This window comes from Hyperoodon ampullatus (assembly GCF_949752795.1).
Source record: "Hyperoodon ampullatus genome assembly, chromosome: X".
Classification (NCBI taxonomy): Eukaryota; Metazoa; Chordata; class Mammalia; order Artiodactyla; family Ziphiidae; genus Hyperoodon; species Hyperoodon ampullatus.
The window spans coordinates 43,187,056-43,205,142 of NC_136913.1; the positions used below are offsets into that span (position 1 = coordinate 43,187,056).

The window sequence follows — 18,087 nt, forward strand, 5'->3', positions numbered from 1 at the left end:
TATTCTGGTCAGGCTAGCAAAAACGCCGCTCCCAGGATAGGGGCCCGCGGTCCCCAGCAGAGCATGGGACCGAGAAGACCTGAAACCTTTGTGTTCCCCTGAGCGCTCCCCAATACATGTCCTCGTCCACCTCGGGGACCTCTACTTGCACCTTCCACAGAACTGTTTGCCCCGACTCAACATGGCGTTAGAATCCAACAAGACACCTTTGTCTTTAGTTCCCAACTGGAGGCTTTACCCCGCCTATTCGTCGCAGAGATCACCGCCCAAGGTCCGATGCCCGCCTAGCCCATCGACGCGTCCGAGCGGGGGCTCCCTTTTCAAAATGGCAGTAGCCCCCCGGCTGTTTGGGGGGCTCTGTTTCCGTTTCCGTTTCCGGGACCAGAAGCCGGAAGTGGCTTTTGAGGGGACTTCTCCCTCTCCCCAGCTGCGGTGACTGTGAGAGGAGGGCGAACGGCCATGGCGGCGGTCGCACAGGGTCAGGCGGCTGCAGCTGCGGCCGAGGACCGAGAGCCACAGCGTGAAGCGGTGCCGGGCCTGGCGAGCCAGCGGCGCCAGATCGAGAATGGGCGAGGGTATCCGCTGCGGGCGGGCGAAAGCTGGTGAGGCGGGGCTGCGAACGGAGCCTCGGCTTGAGGGGACGATGGGGGCGTTGGGGACGGTGGGGGACGGCGCGGCGAAGGTCCGCAGAAGAGGTGCCTTGGGCGGAGGAGTGGCCTGTGAGACTGAGGACGAGAGAGGCGGGGAAGTGCCTTGTCTGGGAAAGAGGCGGGGCCGGGCCTGTGTGGTGGAACCTGCGGCCTGAGAACCGGAGGCGGTTTCTTGTGGAGAGGCAGGGGGGTGGACATTTTTGTTTGTTTGTTTTTTCGGTACGCGGGCCTCTCACTGTTGTGGCCTCTCCCGTTGCGGAGCACAGGCTCCGGACGCGCAGGCTCAGCGACCATGGCTCACGGGCCCAGCCGCTCCGCGGCATGTGGGATCCTCCCGGACCGGGGCACGGACCCGTGTCCCCTGCATCGGCAGGCGGACTCTCAACCACTGCGCCACCAGGGAAGCCCGTGGATACTTTTGTTTTAACATCTTTATTGGAGTATAATTGCTTTACAGTGGTGTGTTAGTTTCTGCTGTATTACAAAGTGCATCACCTATACGTATACATACATCCCCATCTCTTCCCTCTTGCGTCTCCCTCCCACGCTCCGCTCCCTATCCCACCCCTCTAGGTGGTCCCAAAGCACCCAGCTGATCTCCCTGTGCCATGCGGCTGCTTCCCACCAGCTATCTATTTTACATTTGGTAGTGTATATATGTCCATACCACTCTCTCACTTCGTCCCAGCTTACCCTTCCCCCTCCCCGTGTCCTCAAGTCCGTTCTCTGTCTGCGTCTTTATTCCTGTCCTGCCCCTAGGTTCTTCATGACCACTTTTTTGTTTTTTAGATTCCATATATATGTGTTAGCATACGGTATTTGTTTTTCTCTTTCTGACTTACTTCACTCTGTATGACAGTCTCTCGGTCCATCCACCTCACTACAAATAACTCAGTTTCATTTCTTTTTATGGCTAATATTCCATTGTATATATGTGCCACATCTTCCTTATGCATTCATCTGTCGATGGACACTTAGGTTGCTTCCATGTCCTGGCTATTGTAAGTAGAGCTGCAGTGAACATTGGGGTGCATGTGCTTTTTTGAATTACGGCTTTCTCTGGGTACATGCCCAGTAGTGGGATTGCTGGGTTGTATGGTAGTTCTATTTTTAGTTTTTTAAGGAACCTCCATATTGTTCTCCATAGTGGCTGTATCAGTTTACATTCAGGGAGGCGGATCTTGAGAAGAAAGGGCCACGGCGGCGGGGTCAGGCTCGCGTGGTGGAACTAAGAACCTGGGAAGGAGTTTTTCTCAGCAACAGAGCGGGGCAGCGTGTTCTGCGCGACGTAACGTAGCATTTGGGGGCGGCCCGCGGTGCTCCGCCGCGCCTGACAACGGAAGCGAGGCGGGTGATATCAGGCGGAAGAGCGAAATCCGAGCCGAAGGGCTGGTGGGGGAGGGGAGTCGGAGCCTGCGTGATGGAGGGAGCTGGAGCCTGGGAACGAGGCTTGTGATGTAGGCCGAGGGGCGTGTCCTGGGGCCGAGGAAAGACTGCAGAGGGGAGGTGGTGCCTTGTGAAGCAGAAAATGGCGCCTGCGAATGAGCAAAGTTTGTGACGCGGCGAGGTTTTTGCCTCTGGCCGAGCCCTTCTTCCCAGGACGGGAGAACGTGCAGGTGATTGGCACGGGAGGGGCCTTCGATGTTACATTTGTTTTCTGTTTTAGTACTGCTTTGTTTTTGTAATCAGGAACAAATAGCTTTTTAAAATGTCAATGCGTATCTTGATAAATCGGCTTGTTTAATTGATTTCTTTGCTAACCAGTGCTTGAAATGTACTGTTCCTGGGTTCATTTTATTTCTCGCCGAGTTGTATCTCGTTTTTTAAGTTGTGAAATACGTAAGACCTGTAAAGATTATATGAAACGTTTACGTAGCCCAGGTTGATGGACATTCTATAAAAATAAACGGCCTGTGCTCTTCAAAAATTTCAAGGTCGTGAGAGACAAAGGATGAAGAACTGTTCCAGACTGAAGAAATTAACGGGATTTAACGAGTCATGATAACAAAATGCAAAGTGTGATCCTGGGTTGGATCCCGGAGCAGAAAAAATAAATTACTTAAAAATCAGTTTTTTCTCATAAAATGAATTTTCTCTCTTTTACTGTAAAAGATATGAATGGGGAAATTGGTAAATTTTTACTAAGGTCTGAAGATAGCTATTAGTACTGCTTACTCCTTGCTTTTGATAATTGTGAGTATGAAAGAGAATATCTTTGTTTTTAGGAAATACATGCCGAAATACTTAAGGGTGAAGAACCATCGTGTAAGCAAGCTAAGTCTGAAATCGTTGAAAGAATGGCATATATAAAAACGTATTTAAAGAAATAATCGAGCAAATGGGTAAAATTTTAAATTTGGAGAATCTGGATGAAGGGCACACGGGAATTCTTTGTATTATTTTTGCGATTTTTCTGAGTCTGTTTCAAAGTAAAAAATTTAAAGAATAATAAAAAATTTGTAAATTAACCACCTAGGTTAAGATTCAGACCGTTACCTTAAGAAATCCTTCTGTGCCCCTTCCAGATGAAGATTCCCCCCCCTCCCTGCCACGGGAAGTTATTACCCTGAATTTTTAATTTCGTTAACGTTTCCCCACCATTGTATGCATCCCTAAATAGTATTTGTGGTCTAAGCTTTCATTTTATTGAGGATATATATGAAATCAGACTGGATGCACATGGTGTGCCCTTTGCATCATGTCAGGTGGGTACTCGGTATCCACATGACGTCATTGGTGATGTTAGCCTTGATCACTTGGTGAAGGTATCTGCTGTGTTTCTCCACTTAGCAGGTACTATTTTCCTCTTTCCGTACACAGTAATTCTTTTAAAAAATAATTTATGTCCATCCTTTCCTCAAAATGTTTTAACCGTCTTCCTATTTTATTCAATATAAATGCTAAAATTCTTACAATGACTTGCAAGGCTTTAGGATTGTGAGGCTGGTGCCTAGCTCTGATCTTCTCCCGTGCTCTTCTGATTTCCCTCCCCCTCACTTTCCCCATCCGGCCATATTGGACTCTTGCTGTTCCTCGAACGCCTCAAACATGCTCTCACCTGAGAGCCTTTAGGCGTGAGGTTTGCTCATTTTACAGCTATTTAATCACAGTACTAGCGAAATACATATTCCTGTTACTGGAGAGACAAGTTGAGATTCCCCCAAATCGGAAATATGGAACTGAGCAGTTTGTTTTACCATTACACTATAGCTCTCCAGCAAGGCAAAACCTCAATCCATCCTGAGAATAAACAACAATAACAGGAACGTTCTTATAGCCCATTTGGAGGTGTTCAGAAGGGCGGGGGCGGGGGGACTTTGGTTTCTGCCCCATCCTACCTTTACAGCCTTGTGACAGTACCCTTTAAAATTATCCCACCAGTACCAGGTTTCCTCTTGGGGTGTTGACAATGTTTTGGAAGCAGATAGAGGTTGTGGTTGCCCAACGCTGAATGTACTAAATGCCGTTGAATTGTTCACTTTTTAAATGGTTAATTTTATGTCATGTGAATAAACAATTATGCTCTGTCAATAAAAAACATTTATCCCATCGATGTTGGTTCAGTATTGAAGCCAGTTTATCTCTGCTTTTGTGGATAATATCATGCAGCATTTTTCCTTAGCTCCATTTTTTAATGCTTGTCTAGAGCAGAGCACCTCAGGATTCTTTACTTTGCGTCTATTCTACAGGGGTTTGCTGCAGTGGTCAGGAAACCGGTGCTTATAAAGCATTTCAAAGTCATGGACCAACCCCAAATCATATACCTAATATCCATATTAATATTTGCACCTTCTATCTTTTGTCAGCTGGGTGGGGGCATTTAATTAATTTGGCCATCTAAACGGATTTAATTTCTAGGAGAAGCTTAAATTTTAAGAGAAAATTCAAATCTGTGACAGTTTAGCCTCCTTGGCAAATTTTCGAGGATGAGCCATCTAAAACAATTAAATCTGGGATAGCTGAAGGAGTCTCTAGGTCTGTGCAGGGTGGGGATAGTTTCCTAACAGAGGTAAGCAAGCATGAGGTTCTCTTTGCTCAGGTGAAGGAAGGTGGGTGGCTGGGTTCAGTGTTGCAGAATCGACTGTGATGTGTGAAGGGGAAGCAACGTCTCACTGGAGCTTAAGAGACTAGCCTAGAAATGTTGAGGGTTTTCTGTCAATGGAGAGGTCTGCACAGCCCGGGGAACCGTTACCTTTAATGAAGACCCTAGAACTAAACCGACTGAAATTTTCACACGTTTGGTTGGCGATTGCTGCTATAGCTCTTACACAAGGTAAATATGCTTTGGCCACTGGACCTAATGAAAGACCGAAATAAACAGTAGGCCTCTGACAATTTCCCTGTAATTGAGTCGGCACCCCTAGTACCTGTTCAGACTTTTTGTGAACCAAAAAGGGCAAGGGGTTTGTGAGTCTAGCGTCCTGGAGGGGGGATCTTTCGGTAGACAGTTACTGTGCTAGTCTTTGTTGCTTGAACATGAGTATGCTTTTTAGCTTGAAAAGTATGCAGTTATTGAAAGATATTTATATTTGTATATCTAATTAACAATAACTAATCTAGGAAGATAAACTTTCTTTTTGGTTTGTCATTTTTAAAAATATCAAGTTTGAAAAATGAAAGCTTTTCTGAAATTTTCAAGTTAATTAAAATTGGGGGAATTTTAGATAAACCTAATGATGCTATTGTCATTCCTTTTATAGGGCAAAGGAGCAGATCTTCGTGGTATCTCCCAGAGATAGTTTAGACAGAAAAGAACATCTTAACAGTGTTGTTATTCTGACTTTGGCCTGAATTTGTGAAAGACAAAGTAAGAATAGTTGTATTTTAACAAGATATAAATTGAAGTAAAGACAAGAAATATTTATAGTCAACCTCGTAAAACACAGTGATAAATAACAAAGATTATTAGGAGCTTAACTTTTTTTTTAAGCAAGAATTCTTTTTAAAAAATGAGCTAAGGAGATGTCAGAAGGTACCAAGAGTTAACAGTAACTTGGTGACAGAAAATGGAACTTCCAGTCTGGGCATAAATTAATGTAGTCATTTTACAGAAAAAGGCCCAAATTCTAACTTTTCTCCTTTGGTACATTATTCATGTAACAATTTACAGAAAGGATTTATTTATATGCCTGCCTTCTTATTTATGTATGTACACTTATACAGATATATAAATAATAAATTTAGAACAATGTAATAGCACATTTACCATCTGAGTAAGCTAACAAGCTTTTAATAAAACAAGTAGGAAACCATCTCTTAGTTTATATCCATATTTCTATTTCTCTGTAGTTATTATACTTAGAGTAATGATTAACCAGAATAACCTGTATTTTCTCCAGATACAAGAGAAATCTAGAGGACAGACAATATTTTTAGTAATTTCTTTCCATAAGCACATATTTCATATCATTTTAACAAATTTGAGGAAACACAAACATAAGTGACTTTAGGAAGATCCATTTTAGTTCTGTATACTAGCAACAAGAAATTAGAAAGTTAAAATTTAAAAGATACCATTTACAGTAGCAACCAAAAAAAAATTGAAGTGTAGGATTAAATAACAATATGGGTGCTTTTTCATTAGACAGTGACAACTCTGTCATGACTGCCACCTGAGCTGACAGATTATGAGCCATCCCAATTCAGAGATGTTAAAAAAGTTTTTGTGCCTTTGAATTGAAAAAACATGGTAGTGATACTGTGTGAAAATTTATGTAAAACTTCAGTCTTCTATGATGGCTTTAGAAATCCAGGTTGTAGCCAGGTCTGGAGGTTTTGCTTGCCACTCTAAAAAGTGATTTTAATGTTAATCTTCCTTAAAAATCTGCTTTTAAAAAATCCCATTGAGGGCTTCCCTGGTGGCGCAGTGGTTGAGAGTCTGCCTGCCGATGCAGGGGACACAGGTTCGTGCCCCAGTCTGGGAAGATCCCACATGCCGCGGAGCGGCTGGACCCATGAGCCATGGCCGCTGAGCCTGCGCGTTCGGAGCTTGTGCTCCGCAGCGGGAGAAGCCCCAACAGTGAGAGGCCCGCGTACCGCAAAAAAAAAAAAAAAAAAAAAAAAAAAACACCATTGAGCTGTGGCTCCTTTTGCTTCGAAGGTCCCATTAACAATAAACTAGCTTTACTGAGTAAATTAACCTCATAGACCATCAATGGAGGCAATTAAAACCTTGAAGGGGAGGTGAAGGTGCAAGTGGCAGAGGGTAAGGTCCGTGATGGGGTTTTCTAGATGAGTGATGGGAAGTGTCTGTGGCTTGAGCCACCGGGGTGGGGAGGGTGTGTGTCCCTGGCATGAATGAAGTACGGGGTCTGTGGGGGTCACTGCAACCCCCAAAATAAATAAATGAATAAAAAACAACCCACAGAAAAGTTTGCCTATTTGGGCAACATGTGACTATTCCAGGGTTTTTCTATCTCTCCATCCCCCTACCTTTCTGATCCTTTTTTAAACAAAGAAAAGTTGCCATTTTAAGGAATCCAATTTATAGAGTTAAATCGCTGGAAAACTGTTAATGTATTTTTTTATCCGTTTTGTGATTTTTAAAAAAAGTGTTTATTTGAGGCTGTTAAATACTTGGGACAGCCTTTTATGTGTCAAAAATTCCATAGCAGGGACTTCCCTGGCGGTCCAGTGATTAAGACTCCGCACTTCCACTGCAGCGGGCAAGGTTCGATCCCTGGTCTGGGAACTAAGATCTTGCATGGGTGGGCGCAGCCAAAAGAAAAAGAAAAAAAAATTCCATAGCAGAGCAGGTTTGTGTTGGGGTTGGAGGGGGGAACGAGGATTACGTGTACATGAACTTTTTTGTCTAAGCCCTGGGATCGGATCAGTAACAGCTAATGTTCATTTAGCACTTATTATATGTCAAGTATTTTGCAGACGTCAGAATTTCTCATGACATTTTACAAAGGCAGATTTCAACAGTCCTAAATGTTTATCCTAGTAGTGCATATAAAAGTCCCCTTTAAAAGAGAACAGGTCAAACTGCACTTAAAGGTGGTTCAGGTGGTAAATTTTATATGTCTTTCACCACAGTTTTACATAAAGAGTGAGCTAGTCCCCCCATACACTTAGAAATTTACTCTAAAGCCAAAATAAATCCTAAATAAAAAATTATTTTAAAGATGGCAGTATACAGTTTTTGAAGAAAAACTTTATGATTCTTTTAGCAGTTGAAATTCTTCTTGATTTCTGAGCGGGTTTTCAGAATTTAACGACCCATTTCTTAGCTGAAGATTTTTGTATCCTTTACAAACACTGCACATTTAACAAACGGCTAAGTCTTACAACATTAGCTGCAAATAACAGTTATTTTGAACCTAATTTGACTGTGTTACCCCCCAGACTAATACAAGTGAATTATTGTTTATTCCATAATAAAATCGCCTGTTTTCTGGCACCATGGGTATGGGTATGGGTTTTTTTTTTGTTTTGTTTTGTTTTTTGCCATTATTGAGCACACTTTCTGTTTTTAATCAAATCTCTTTTAGTATCCTAAGAAGTTAAGCATTCTATCCGAATCTGGATTTCACTGAATATATTTTGCTTCTAATTTATTTTTATATGATGCTGAAAAAATTTTTTTAATGTTGAATTCTGGGAAGAATTTCTTTTTTTAATTGGAAATACAGTTGGCGTATAGCGCTGTATTAGTTTCACGTGTTCATGAAACTTATCTTGACTTGTAACGTGTTGATACTTTTAGTCTAATAACCGTGTGAAGTGGTCCCACTAACCCCCAGATAGCCGTGTGACACCCCTGTCACCTGTCTGGTCCAGGTTCCTCGTGGAGCAGCGCTGGTACAAGCAGTGGGAAGTATACGTGCAGGGAGGAGACCAGGACTCCAGCGCCTTCCCTGGCTGCATCAACAATGCCGAGCTCTTTGAAGGTACCAGGCTTCTGCCTCCCCGCATCAGCCAAGCCTGGACTTCTTGTCATCTTTGTCCCAGCAAATGATCATGAGCCCCTTTTCTGTGCTAGGTCATTGGTGAGATGGCCAGAGTGACTCATCACTTTCCTTTCCTGATTGTTCCTCTGCCACCTCCCCCCGCCCTCCTGCAGACCAGGTAAACTGGCGCCTCAAGAAGGGACTGGTGGAAGGTGAGGACTATGTGCTGCTCCCAGCGGCTGCTTGGCATTACCTGGTCAACTGGTATGGTCTAGAGCATGGCCAGCCTCCCATTGAACGCAAGGTATAGTGGGTGGGGAGGGTGCTGGGGGGGTGGCTTTTATAGGGGCGGAGCATAGGAGGAAGGCCTCCATAGGCCCAGGATGGGTCCAGACCTGTGTGTTCACGTATGCTGTATCCACACACCTGGGTCTGCCCTCTCCTCCTCTCCCAGGTCATTAGACGGTATCTTGCTGTGTCTCCTGCATTTGCTCGCCTGTGTGCGCTCCCCTCACAGAGCCTCGTACATGTGTCTATGCCATGTGTGTTTGTCTGTGTGGGTGTTCCTCTGATCTCAAAGGTCGTCGTTCCTGTGTCCATGTGTGTGTTGGGTGGGTATACCTTTGTGTGCATCCTTCCCTCCTTCCAGGTAGTGGAGCTGTCCAGCATCCAGAAGGTTGAAGTGTACCCAGTAGAACTGCTGCTCATCCAGCACAGTGATATGGACACAGCTCACACCGCTCAATTCAGCTGCACAGATTCTATTGGTGAGTCTAAGGGTCGCGGAATGAGTTGGCATTCCCAGCCACGGTCACAGTTCGGTGACCTAAGGAATCTGATGCCAAGATGGGTGGATCCTCCAGGGCCCCAGGAAGACCTTGAATGTGCTCCGTCACCCTCCACAGACCTAGTTCTGCGCACCGCTCAAGAGCAGTATCTGGTGAGCCCCCAGGAAGAGACACGGCTGTGGATCCAGAACGCGGAGGGCTCTTTTGAGAGGTTGTGCAACACACGTGTCACAGTGCTTGACGCCGCTCTCAAGACTGGGCAGGTAAGGGTGGGGAGGGCTTCTTGGCCCACCACCCGTGCTCAGGTTGGGGGAAGTGAGGGCTAGGTGTCCGTGGGCCCTCCATGAATGCCTTTCCTGATCTTTACTCCTCTTCCTCCAACCCAGGTGGTCATCATGGAGACCCGAAACAAGGATGGCACTTGGCCCAGCGCACAGCTGCCCGCCATGTGAGCCCTTGGGGTTTCCAGTCCAGAGTGGGATCCCACAGTAGGCAGAACAACTGAGCCCAAGAGCACATTCCACCCACAAGTAGTAGGTCCTCAGCTGATCAGAGTTTCTCATCCGTCCCAGGAGCAGCGCGTCGGAGGAGGATGAGGACTTCCAGGTCCAGCCGGGCGTCTGTGGTCTCACCAATCTGGGCAACACGTGCTTCATGAACTCGGCCCTGCAGGTTGAGCCATTAGGTCTAGGTCTGGCCCTGCGCAGGGATGGATTTGAGCATTGGAGATTGGGGACAGCTAGGGGGGTACTGCAGGGCAAGGGGTCAGGTTGGAAGCTGGGGCCCCACAGTCTGGTTTGACATGCCCACGTTACTTTCTGAAATGTTAATGCCTCTTCCTTTCACTTGCTCCCTGCTTTCCCTTGTCTCCTCTCCTTCATCACCACATTCTTCCTTCTCCTGAAATTCTTCTCTCCCCTACTCCCCTGCCCCTTCTCTTTCTTTCCCCTTCCTCCTTCCTCCTGTCTCCCTTTCCTCTGTCCCCACCTTGGTTACCTCTCTCGCCTCTTCATGCACCTGGCCCCTGCCTTCTGCAGTGCCTCAGCAACGTGCCACAGCTCACCAACTACTTCCTCAAAAACCGCTACCTGGAGGAGCTCAACTTCTGCAACCCGCTGGGCATGAAGGGGGAGATCGCAGAGGCCTATGCAGACCTGGTGAAGCAGGCGTGGTCCGGCCACCACCGTTCCATCGTGCCCCACGTGTTCAAGGTGTGGCTCAGCCCTGGCCGGCTCCTCTGCGCCCCCATCCCCCAACTCCCTCACGCTCTAACGGCCCTGCCCATCTTCTCAGACCAAGGTCGGCCACTTTGCGTCCCAGTTTCTGGGCTACCAGCAGCATGACTCACAGGAGCTGCTGTCGTTCCTCCTGGATGGGCTGCACGAGGACCTCAATCGTGTTAAGAAGAAGGAATATGTGGAACTGTGCGATGCTGCTGGGAGGCCGGATCAGGTGGGTGCTCCTGGAGGACCCCCATCCTGAGAGCCTCATTAAAGCCACTAGGGCCTCTGCCTCAGGAATTTTCTGGCCTCCCTGGAGTATCCCGCACACCACCAGTTTCTATTAAGCTCCTCTTTCCTGACCTCAGTCCCAACCTTGGCTCCAGCGCCACATCTGCCCTCACGCCCAACCCAGAGTTAACCCCCACCTGGTCTCCTGCCCCAAATAACCCCCGGCCCCGACAGTGAACGCAGTCTCCAGATAGCCCTAGCTGTAACTCTGCCTCTGGACTCTACCGGTGACCCTAACCTTAACTTTAATCCCGTGCGCATCCACCCCATACCATGGTTTTCCCTGGCCCTGGGCAAGCCTCACCACCCACCATGACACTCAACAGGAGGTTGCTCAGGAGGCCTGGCAGAACCACAAACGGCGGAACGATTCTGTGATTGTGGACACTTTCCATGGCCTCTTCAAGTCCACGGTGGTGTGCCCTGATTGTGGCAACGTGTCTGTGACCTTCGACCCCTTCTGCTACCTCAGTGTCCCACTGCCTATGACCTACAAGAGGGTCATGGAGGTCTTCTTTGTCTCCATGGACCCCCGCCGCAAGCCAGAGCAGGTATGGGGGGAATGGGGACAGGGGACGTAATGAGGGACACGTAGTCAGAGTTCGTTTGATTACTCTGCCGTACCTCAGGGTTTCCTTCACTAACTCACCACACATCCTTCTCCTCTTTTGTGGATACCGTTCCTCCCTCAGCACCGGCTCGTGGTCCCCAAGAAAGGCAACATCTCGGATCTGTGTGTAGCTCTGGCCAAACACACTGGCGTCTCGCCAGAAAGGGTGAGGCTCTGCAGATAGAAGGAGGGTGGGATTCAGGGGCAGGGGGGCAGAGAGAGGCAGAAGGGCCTGGGGGAGACCTGGCAGACTGACCGGTCCCCTCTCCACATCCCATTCTCAGATGATGGTGGCCGATGTCTTCAGTCACCGCTTCTATAAGATCTACCAGCTGGAGGAGTCTCTGAGCAGCATCTTGGACCGAGATGATATCTTCATGTGAGTGAGAGGACCAGGGGAGATGAGGGCTTCTTAGGAACCTCCTCCGTTAACCACCTTCCCTCTCCCTTCCTCGGCCTGATTCACAGGGCACCTGCGCGGCTTGGGGCTTCGGCCACGTGCCTTAGTGGGGCAGGGGGCTAGGGGCTGTCAGTGAGTGCAGCGACGCATCCTTATACAGGGCGTCTTTGGGTGTTTTCCTCCTTGTTATGTGAGGGAGGCTCCTGTTTCTGTATTTTATTCAGCACTTAACTAGTACCTTGTATGTACCCGATGCTGATCTGCACTCCTTACTCACATTGCAGGCCTCAAAAACCAAGTGATTTTTGAAATGGGGAACACTAAGATGCTTTCTGAATGTAAGAACATTCAGAGCAAGTTTGAAATCTTCGGGTAACTAAAACAGAAGGTGCTTTATGAGTAGAAAAGTTTTTGTAAACCAAGCAGTTTAGTTTTCCAAAAAGAAAAGGGTCTTAGATCCCTGTGTCACAAAAAAATTTTGTTAACTCCCTCAGTGCTCTGATAACACCGAAGTACTTTATCTAACATAACATAAACAAAGGGCTGTGTAAATCATCCAACAGTTTGTAAAGTACAGAACGCTGGGTGACTCTTCGGACCCTTTTAAAAATATTTTCAGGTTAAAAATATTTTCAGGCTGTGAGTGGTGAGTGGCTGGAGCAACTGGGGTAGAATCCTCGAATCCCTCTTGTGTGTCCTGATCAGGCGTGACCTGATGTCCATCCCCCGCAGATACGAGGTGTCAGGCAGGGCTGCTATTGGCGAGAACTCCAGAGAGGACGTTGTGCTTCCTGTCTACCTGCGGGAGCGCACCCCAGCCCAGGACTACAACAGTTCTTACTATGGCCTGATGCTCTTCGGGCACCCGCTCCTGGTGTCGGTGCCCCGGGACCGGCTCTCCTGGGACGCCCTGTATCACATCCTGCTGTACCGCCTCTCGTGAGTCTGCCCTTTGGGGTCAGGCAGGTGGGTGGGGTCAGAACTCAGACCCGGGCGTCTAGCTGCTCAGTTGCCACCTCTCGTCTGCATCCAGAAGACAGCTCAAACTTAACGTGGCCAGAGAGGAACTTGTAGGCTTTATTCTTCCTCTTAATTTCTGACTTTGCTACCACTTCTCCTAGGTGCTGGGGATACACAGAGGTGAACAAGACAGACAAAATACAGACTTCATCTTGTACTTAATTGTCTCTTCCTTGGAGAGGCTTGGTTGTTTGTGTTTTTACTGATAGATTTTCATCGTGCTTAAAATCCAGAGTCCTTACCAAGGCAAACAACAGCGCGCTATCTGGCTTCACCTCTCTCTCATGTTGCACTTACAAGTGCTCCTCAGAGGCCTTCCCTGATGGAAATTTACAGCTGATCGTGTGCCTGTTTACCAGTGGCTTATCATACATAAGATCCACGCTCCTTAACTGTGGCGCACAAGATCCTACATTGTCAGGCCGTCTCTTCCCATGTCCCTGTGGCATCTCCTGAGACCTTCCGGGCTCCTCCTTAAGAACTGTTTGTGTGTGTGGGTTTACCAGTGGCTTTCCATCATAAGCAGAGTAGGATTCTGGGCTCTGTCCTCCCCGCCCTCGGGTCCCTCCTTGAGAGTCTCCTCTGCTCTGTCGGCAGACGCTACGTGACCAGACCCAGCTCGGATGACGAGGATGATGGGGATGAGAAAGGTGAGGAGGAGAAAGGAGAGAGGATCGGCAAGGATGAGGGTCCGTACAGGCAGTCCCATGGCCTGAGGGAGGGTCAGGGGGTTTGGGGTCGGTCTGGCCTACACAGGGTGCACATGGATGTGTACTGCAGCTCAACCCCCTGGGGCTCACACATTTCCACCTCTGACATCCTCTCCTGTCCCAGCAGACCTGGAGGATAAGGACAACCTCCCTAAGCCTGGACACCTGGCTGGGGGCAGCTCCCAAGACCCTGGGCCAGAGCAGGCTGGGCCCAGCTCTGGAGTCGTGGGCGGGAGCCGGGCCCCCGTGGACAACTCCCCTGGGCCATCTCACTGGCCCCAGAGAGCACGGCGCAAGCACCTCTTCACCCTGCAGACAGTGAATTCCAATGGGACCAGCGACCGCTCGACCTTCAACGAGGATACCCATGGTGTCTACTTCAGCTGTGAGCCAGGGTTGGGGAGGCGGGAGGGGGGTTTCCTTGGCAGCAGGGCACATGACCACCTCCCCTCGCCCCCAGCCCAGCCGTACATTGCCATCGACTGGGAGCCAGAGATGAAGAAGCGTTACTATGACGAGGTGGAGGCTGAGGTAAACGAGATCCTGGGGATGGGGGGCACTTTCACCTTGCGCTACACACACCCTCCCCCACCTCCGCCGAGCCGTGACCGCAGAGCTCCCAGGGCCTTGGATTCCTAGCTTCGAAGCCCGTGCTCTTAACCACTCAGCGTGTGTCTTCCACCCCCACTCCTTTTTATCACCCCCCCCAGCCCCCGTCCTCATACCTGGCTGTCCATTCCCTCAACCTAGGGCTACGTGAAGCATGACTGCGTTGGGTACATGCTGAAGAAGGCTCCGGTGCGGCTGCAGGAGTGCATCAAGCTCTTCACCACCACTGAGACCCTGGAGAAGGAAAACCCCTGGTGAGGGACCAGAACAGGGCCTCTGGCGGTGCAGTTGGGTGGGACCACCTTCCCCAGTCCGTCACCACTAAATACACTTCCTTCCCCCTCCCCGGCTCTCGAAGCCTTCCTGCCACTCTGGCCACCAACACCCCAAGCCTCTTCCTACCTCAGAGCCTTTGCCTGGGCTGTTCCTTCTCCCAGGGTCATTCTTCCTCTAGTTAGCTACAGGATTTGACCTCCATTTTGTTCAGGTCTCTGAGCAAATGTCACCTCATCAGAGAGACCTTCTCTTACTCTTCTGTTAAAAGCCACTCCTCCCCCAGCCATCAGCTCCCTCCATTCCCTCTTTCTAGCTCTGTAATGCCACTTGATGTCACATCCTAGATCCCCTTTTGCATCGTTTTTTGTCTTTTCTGTTAGAGTGAACCCCTTAAGGGGGAAGACTTTTAAGTTCACTGTGTGTCTCTTCTCACTGATTATAATGGTGTGGGCTGTGCAGTAGATACTCGTTAGACCCTTGCAGAATAAACAAAACAGAAGAAGAGAACCAAAAAAGACAAAACCAGTCTCAAAAATAAGAGCGGCATCTCCATGGAGCAGAAAGGGAATAGAAATACAAAGTAGTGCCAAAGGACTCAACAGTAGACCGTTAGTAAGTACCTGGTGAGTGAGCCAGTGAATAAAATAGAAGAGAGAAAACTGGAGTGAGAGAGGCAGGCTCTAAAAGAAGACTAGTGTCTCACAGACCGGAAGCCAAACAAAAACACACGCCAGTACAAAAGTGTATACAGTGGGGAGTTGGTAAGTACTTGGCAGGATTTTAACGTGTCAAGAGAGCAAACTAGAGTAACAGGCAGGCTAGGAGTACGAGCAGCATCTCTGGACGAGACGTGGCCCACGAAGGCCGCACGGCACAAAGAGCATGCGGTAGGTGCTCAGAAAGTGTCTGTCCCGACTCGGGCTCCATCTCTAGGTACTGCCCCAATTGCAAGCAGCACCAGCTGGCCACCAAGAAGCTGGACCTGTGGATGCTGCCGGAGACGCTCATCATCCACCTGAAGCGCTTTTCCTACACCAAGTTCTCCCGCGAGAAGCTGGATACCCTTGTGGAGTTTCCTATCCGGTCCGGGGCCCGGGGAGTCTGGCTGTGGGGGGAAGGCAGGCAATGGGGAAGGGGGCGCCAGCAGTGTTAACCCTCTCCCCACCCACAGGGACCTGGACTTCTCCAACTTTGTCATCAAGCCGCAGAACGAGTCGGCCCCAGAGCTGTACAAATACGATCTCATCGCAGTTTCCAACCATTACGGGGGCCTGCGGGATGGACACTGTATGTGCCAGGCCGTGGCAGGGCCGTGTGCCGGGGGATCAGGATGTCCCCAGTGGGTGTCCCCAGATGTGTGAACGGGTGGCAGGGTCATCAGGGTGGGAGGAGTGAGAGGGCAAGCGTGGACGCCTCTTAAGGGCAGGAGGGTGGGTGAGGACAGCTTCTCCTCTCTTACAGACACGACATTTGCCTGCAACAAGGACAGCGGTCAATGGCACTACTTCGATGACAACAACGTCTCACCTGTGACTGAGAATCAGATTGAGGTGTGATTTCCGTCCTCCCTTCTCCCGACACCCTCCTCCCCGATCCACACTGACTCCTGTCCTCTCCTTGCAGTCCAAGGCAGCCTATGTCCTTTTCTACCAACGCCAGGATGTGGCACGTCGCCTGCAACCCCAGCCCAGCTTATCTGACCCCCCGGCGTCCCCAGCCTGTGGTACCCCAGCCAACTCTGAGTTCATAGTTATAAATTGAGGGGCCCTGGCCCTGCCACAGGGAAGGAAGCCATCTCTGCTCATTTCCTTCCCGGCTCCACCCCTGTCCTCTTACCTGTGTTAGGTGCCCCATGCCAGGCGCCACAGGCTTAGTCGTGGCTACTGTTCTCGTGTGCTATATTGCTTTCTCCTGGGGAAGAAGAGGTCATGTCTCCTTCCAGCAGTGCGTTCCCTACCTGTGTTTGCCCCTTAGAGCCTTAACTCTCCCTTCTATTCTCTATTTATGGTTGTCCCCTTCCCTCTTGTCCTCAACCTGGCGTGAACTGAGGGGTTGGTGGTGGGGTGCACCTGAACACAGAGTGTATTTTCTTATTGAGACTCTGTACTTTCCGCTGTGTACATATAAAAGTGCCAGTTTGTTCCTTGGCAGTGTGGGTTTTTTTCTTTTAACATACTTTACCAAGCACCAGTTTTATGCCTTTGTGCTTACTGAATGCCAGGTGTGTGATGGCTGCTGCTCTGAGTGCACCATCTGTGTGCCAGGTACTATTCTAAGTGCTTCTGAAGCACCATCTGCGCATCAGACACGATTCTCAGCACCAACTGCATGCCCAGTGTTTTCCAAAGCATTTTGGAAATACTGACTCATAATCCTCACAACAGTCTCACGCAGGAGTTGTTATCGCCAATTTCAGATGGGGAAACAGATACAGAGGTCAAGTAATTGCTCGAGTTAGGTCCAGAGGTCAGTACACCTTATCAGTTACACTACAGTAGTCCCGGAGGGGACGTTTGACCTCCCTGCACCCAGGATGGAAATCTCTGTGGACATGACCTGCACTACAGGTGATGTGGGAAAGGTGTGCCTGGAACAGACAGGCATCCGTGTGGGCAAATGGGTGGTTTCTGGACATAAAAGATACTAACCAGACCACCTCGCAGGCCCCCAGTAGTGTCCTCTGAGGAGTGGGTACATCTGGCCCAAGCCAGCCAAACTGACAGGACAGATGTGCTGTGTTTGTGTCGCCCCATGCTTAGCCTCCCACCATGACTGCAGCTCCCCCACCAGGCAGGGTCCCTTCAGCCTCATGCCACAGAAGAGTGAGGTGGTGCACCTAGCACAGAATGGGTGCAGCATAGTGTGAGCATAAGATGCCACCTAAGCACTGCACAGCTCCCACCCGAGCCCTCCCGTAGGCACCAGCTGTCACCTCTGAGAAACAGGGCTCCTGTGGGGACAACTTTGGGGCAGCGTGGAGTGGACAGATGTGCAGTATCCGGACGTAGACAAGCACCCCAACCCTTCACACCGAGGGAGGGAATCCTGATCAGGACGGCTGAGAGACCATTCCCATGGGAAGGGCCGCCTCATTCCCCTCAGCCTGCTGCCTTTGCACTGGACCTGGCAGGCTCCCCCCGCCCCCACGTCCAGCTTTATCGCCCACAAATCTCCGGTCGTGCTGTTGACACAGGCAAGAATCGTAGTTGCTGCGAGGAGCTCAGCTCAAACTGGCTTAAGCGAAAATCACAGAAATACTAGTTAAAGGTATGACTGGATCCAGGAACTCATAAGCTGCTGTTTAACCCTCACGAAGGCTATATGGTTTAAGCACTGTTACCCCATTTTGCAGATGAGGAAGCAGGCGTAAAGAGCTGGTTCAAAATAAGACCTCAGGGCTTCCCTGATGGCGCAGTGGTTGAGAGCCGCCTGCCGATGCAGGGGGCACGGGTTCGCGCCCTGGTCCGGGAGGATCCCACGTGCCGTGGAGCGGCTGGGCCCGTGAGCCATGGCCGCTGAGCCTGCGCGTCCGGAGCCTGTGCGTCCGGAGCCTGTGCTCCGCAACGGGAGAGGCCACAACAGTGAGAGGCCCGCGTACCGCAAAAAAAATAAATAAGACCT

The 18,087-nt window shown here is 49.4% G+C and overlaps 1 protein-coding gene across 2 annotated transcripts; it reads left to right on the top strand.

The window, feature by feature from the left end:
• Window positions 1-444: 444 nt before the first annotated feature.
• On the top strand, window positions 445-16,613 carry USP11 (ubiquitin specific peptidase 11; the record flags this gene model as incomplete). 2 transcript variants are annotated; one of them, XM_079727296.1, is made up of 21 exons in its annotated part: window positions 445-602; window positions 8,433-8,542; window positions 8,716-8,846; window positions 9,192-9,309; window positions 9,448-9,593; window positions 9,717-9,778; window positions 9,903-10,002; window positions 10,368-10,541; window positions 10,624-10,782; window positions 11,168-11,392; window positions 11,534-11,617; window positions 11,736-11,830; window positions 12,584-12,790; window positions 13,469-13,521; window positions 13,706-13,966; window positions 14,042-14,112; window positions 14,332-14,444; window positions 15,400-15,549; window positions 15,638-15,753; window positions 15,928-16,016; window positions 16,090-16,613. In XM_079727296.1, 21 exons carry the CDS (start codon window positions 460-462, stop codon window positions 16,225-16,227), a joined length of 2,745 nt encoding a protein of 914 aa, XP_079583422.1. In that variant the 3' UTR covers window positions 16,228-16,613. The 2 variants fall into 2 exon arrangements, with proteins under 2 accessions (XP_079583422.1, XP_079583423.1); XM_079727297.1 differs by having other exon boundaries at window positions 460-602; window positions 13,652-13,951.
• Between the last annotated feature and the right edge of the window lie 1,474 nt (window positions 16,614-18,087).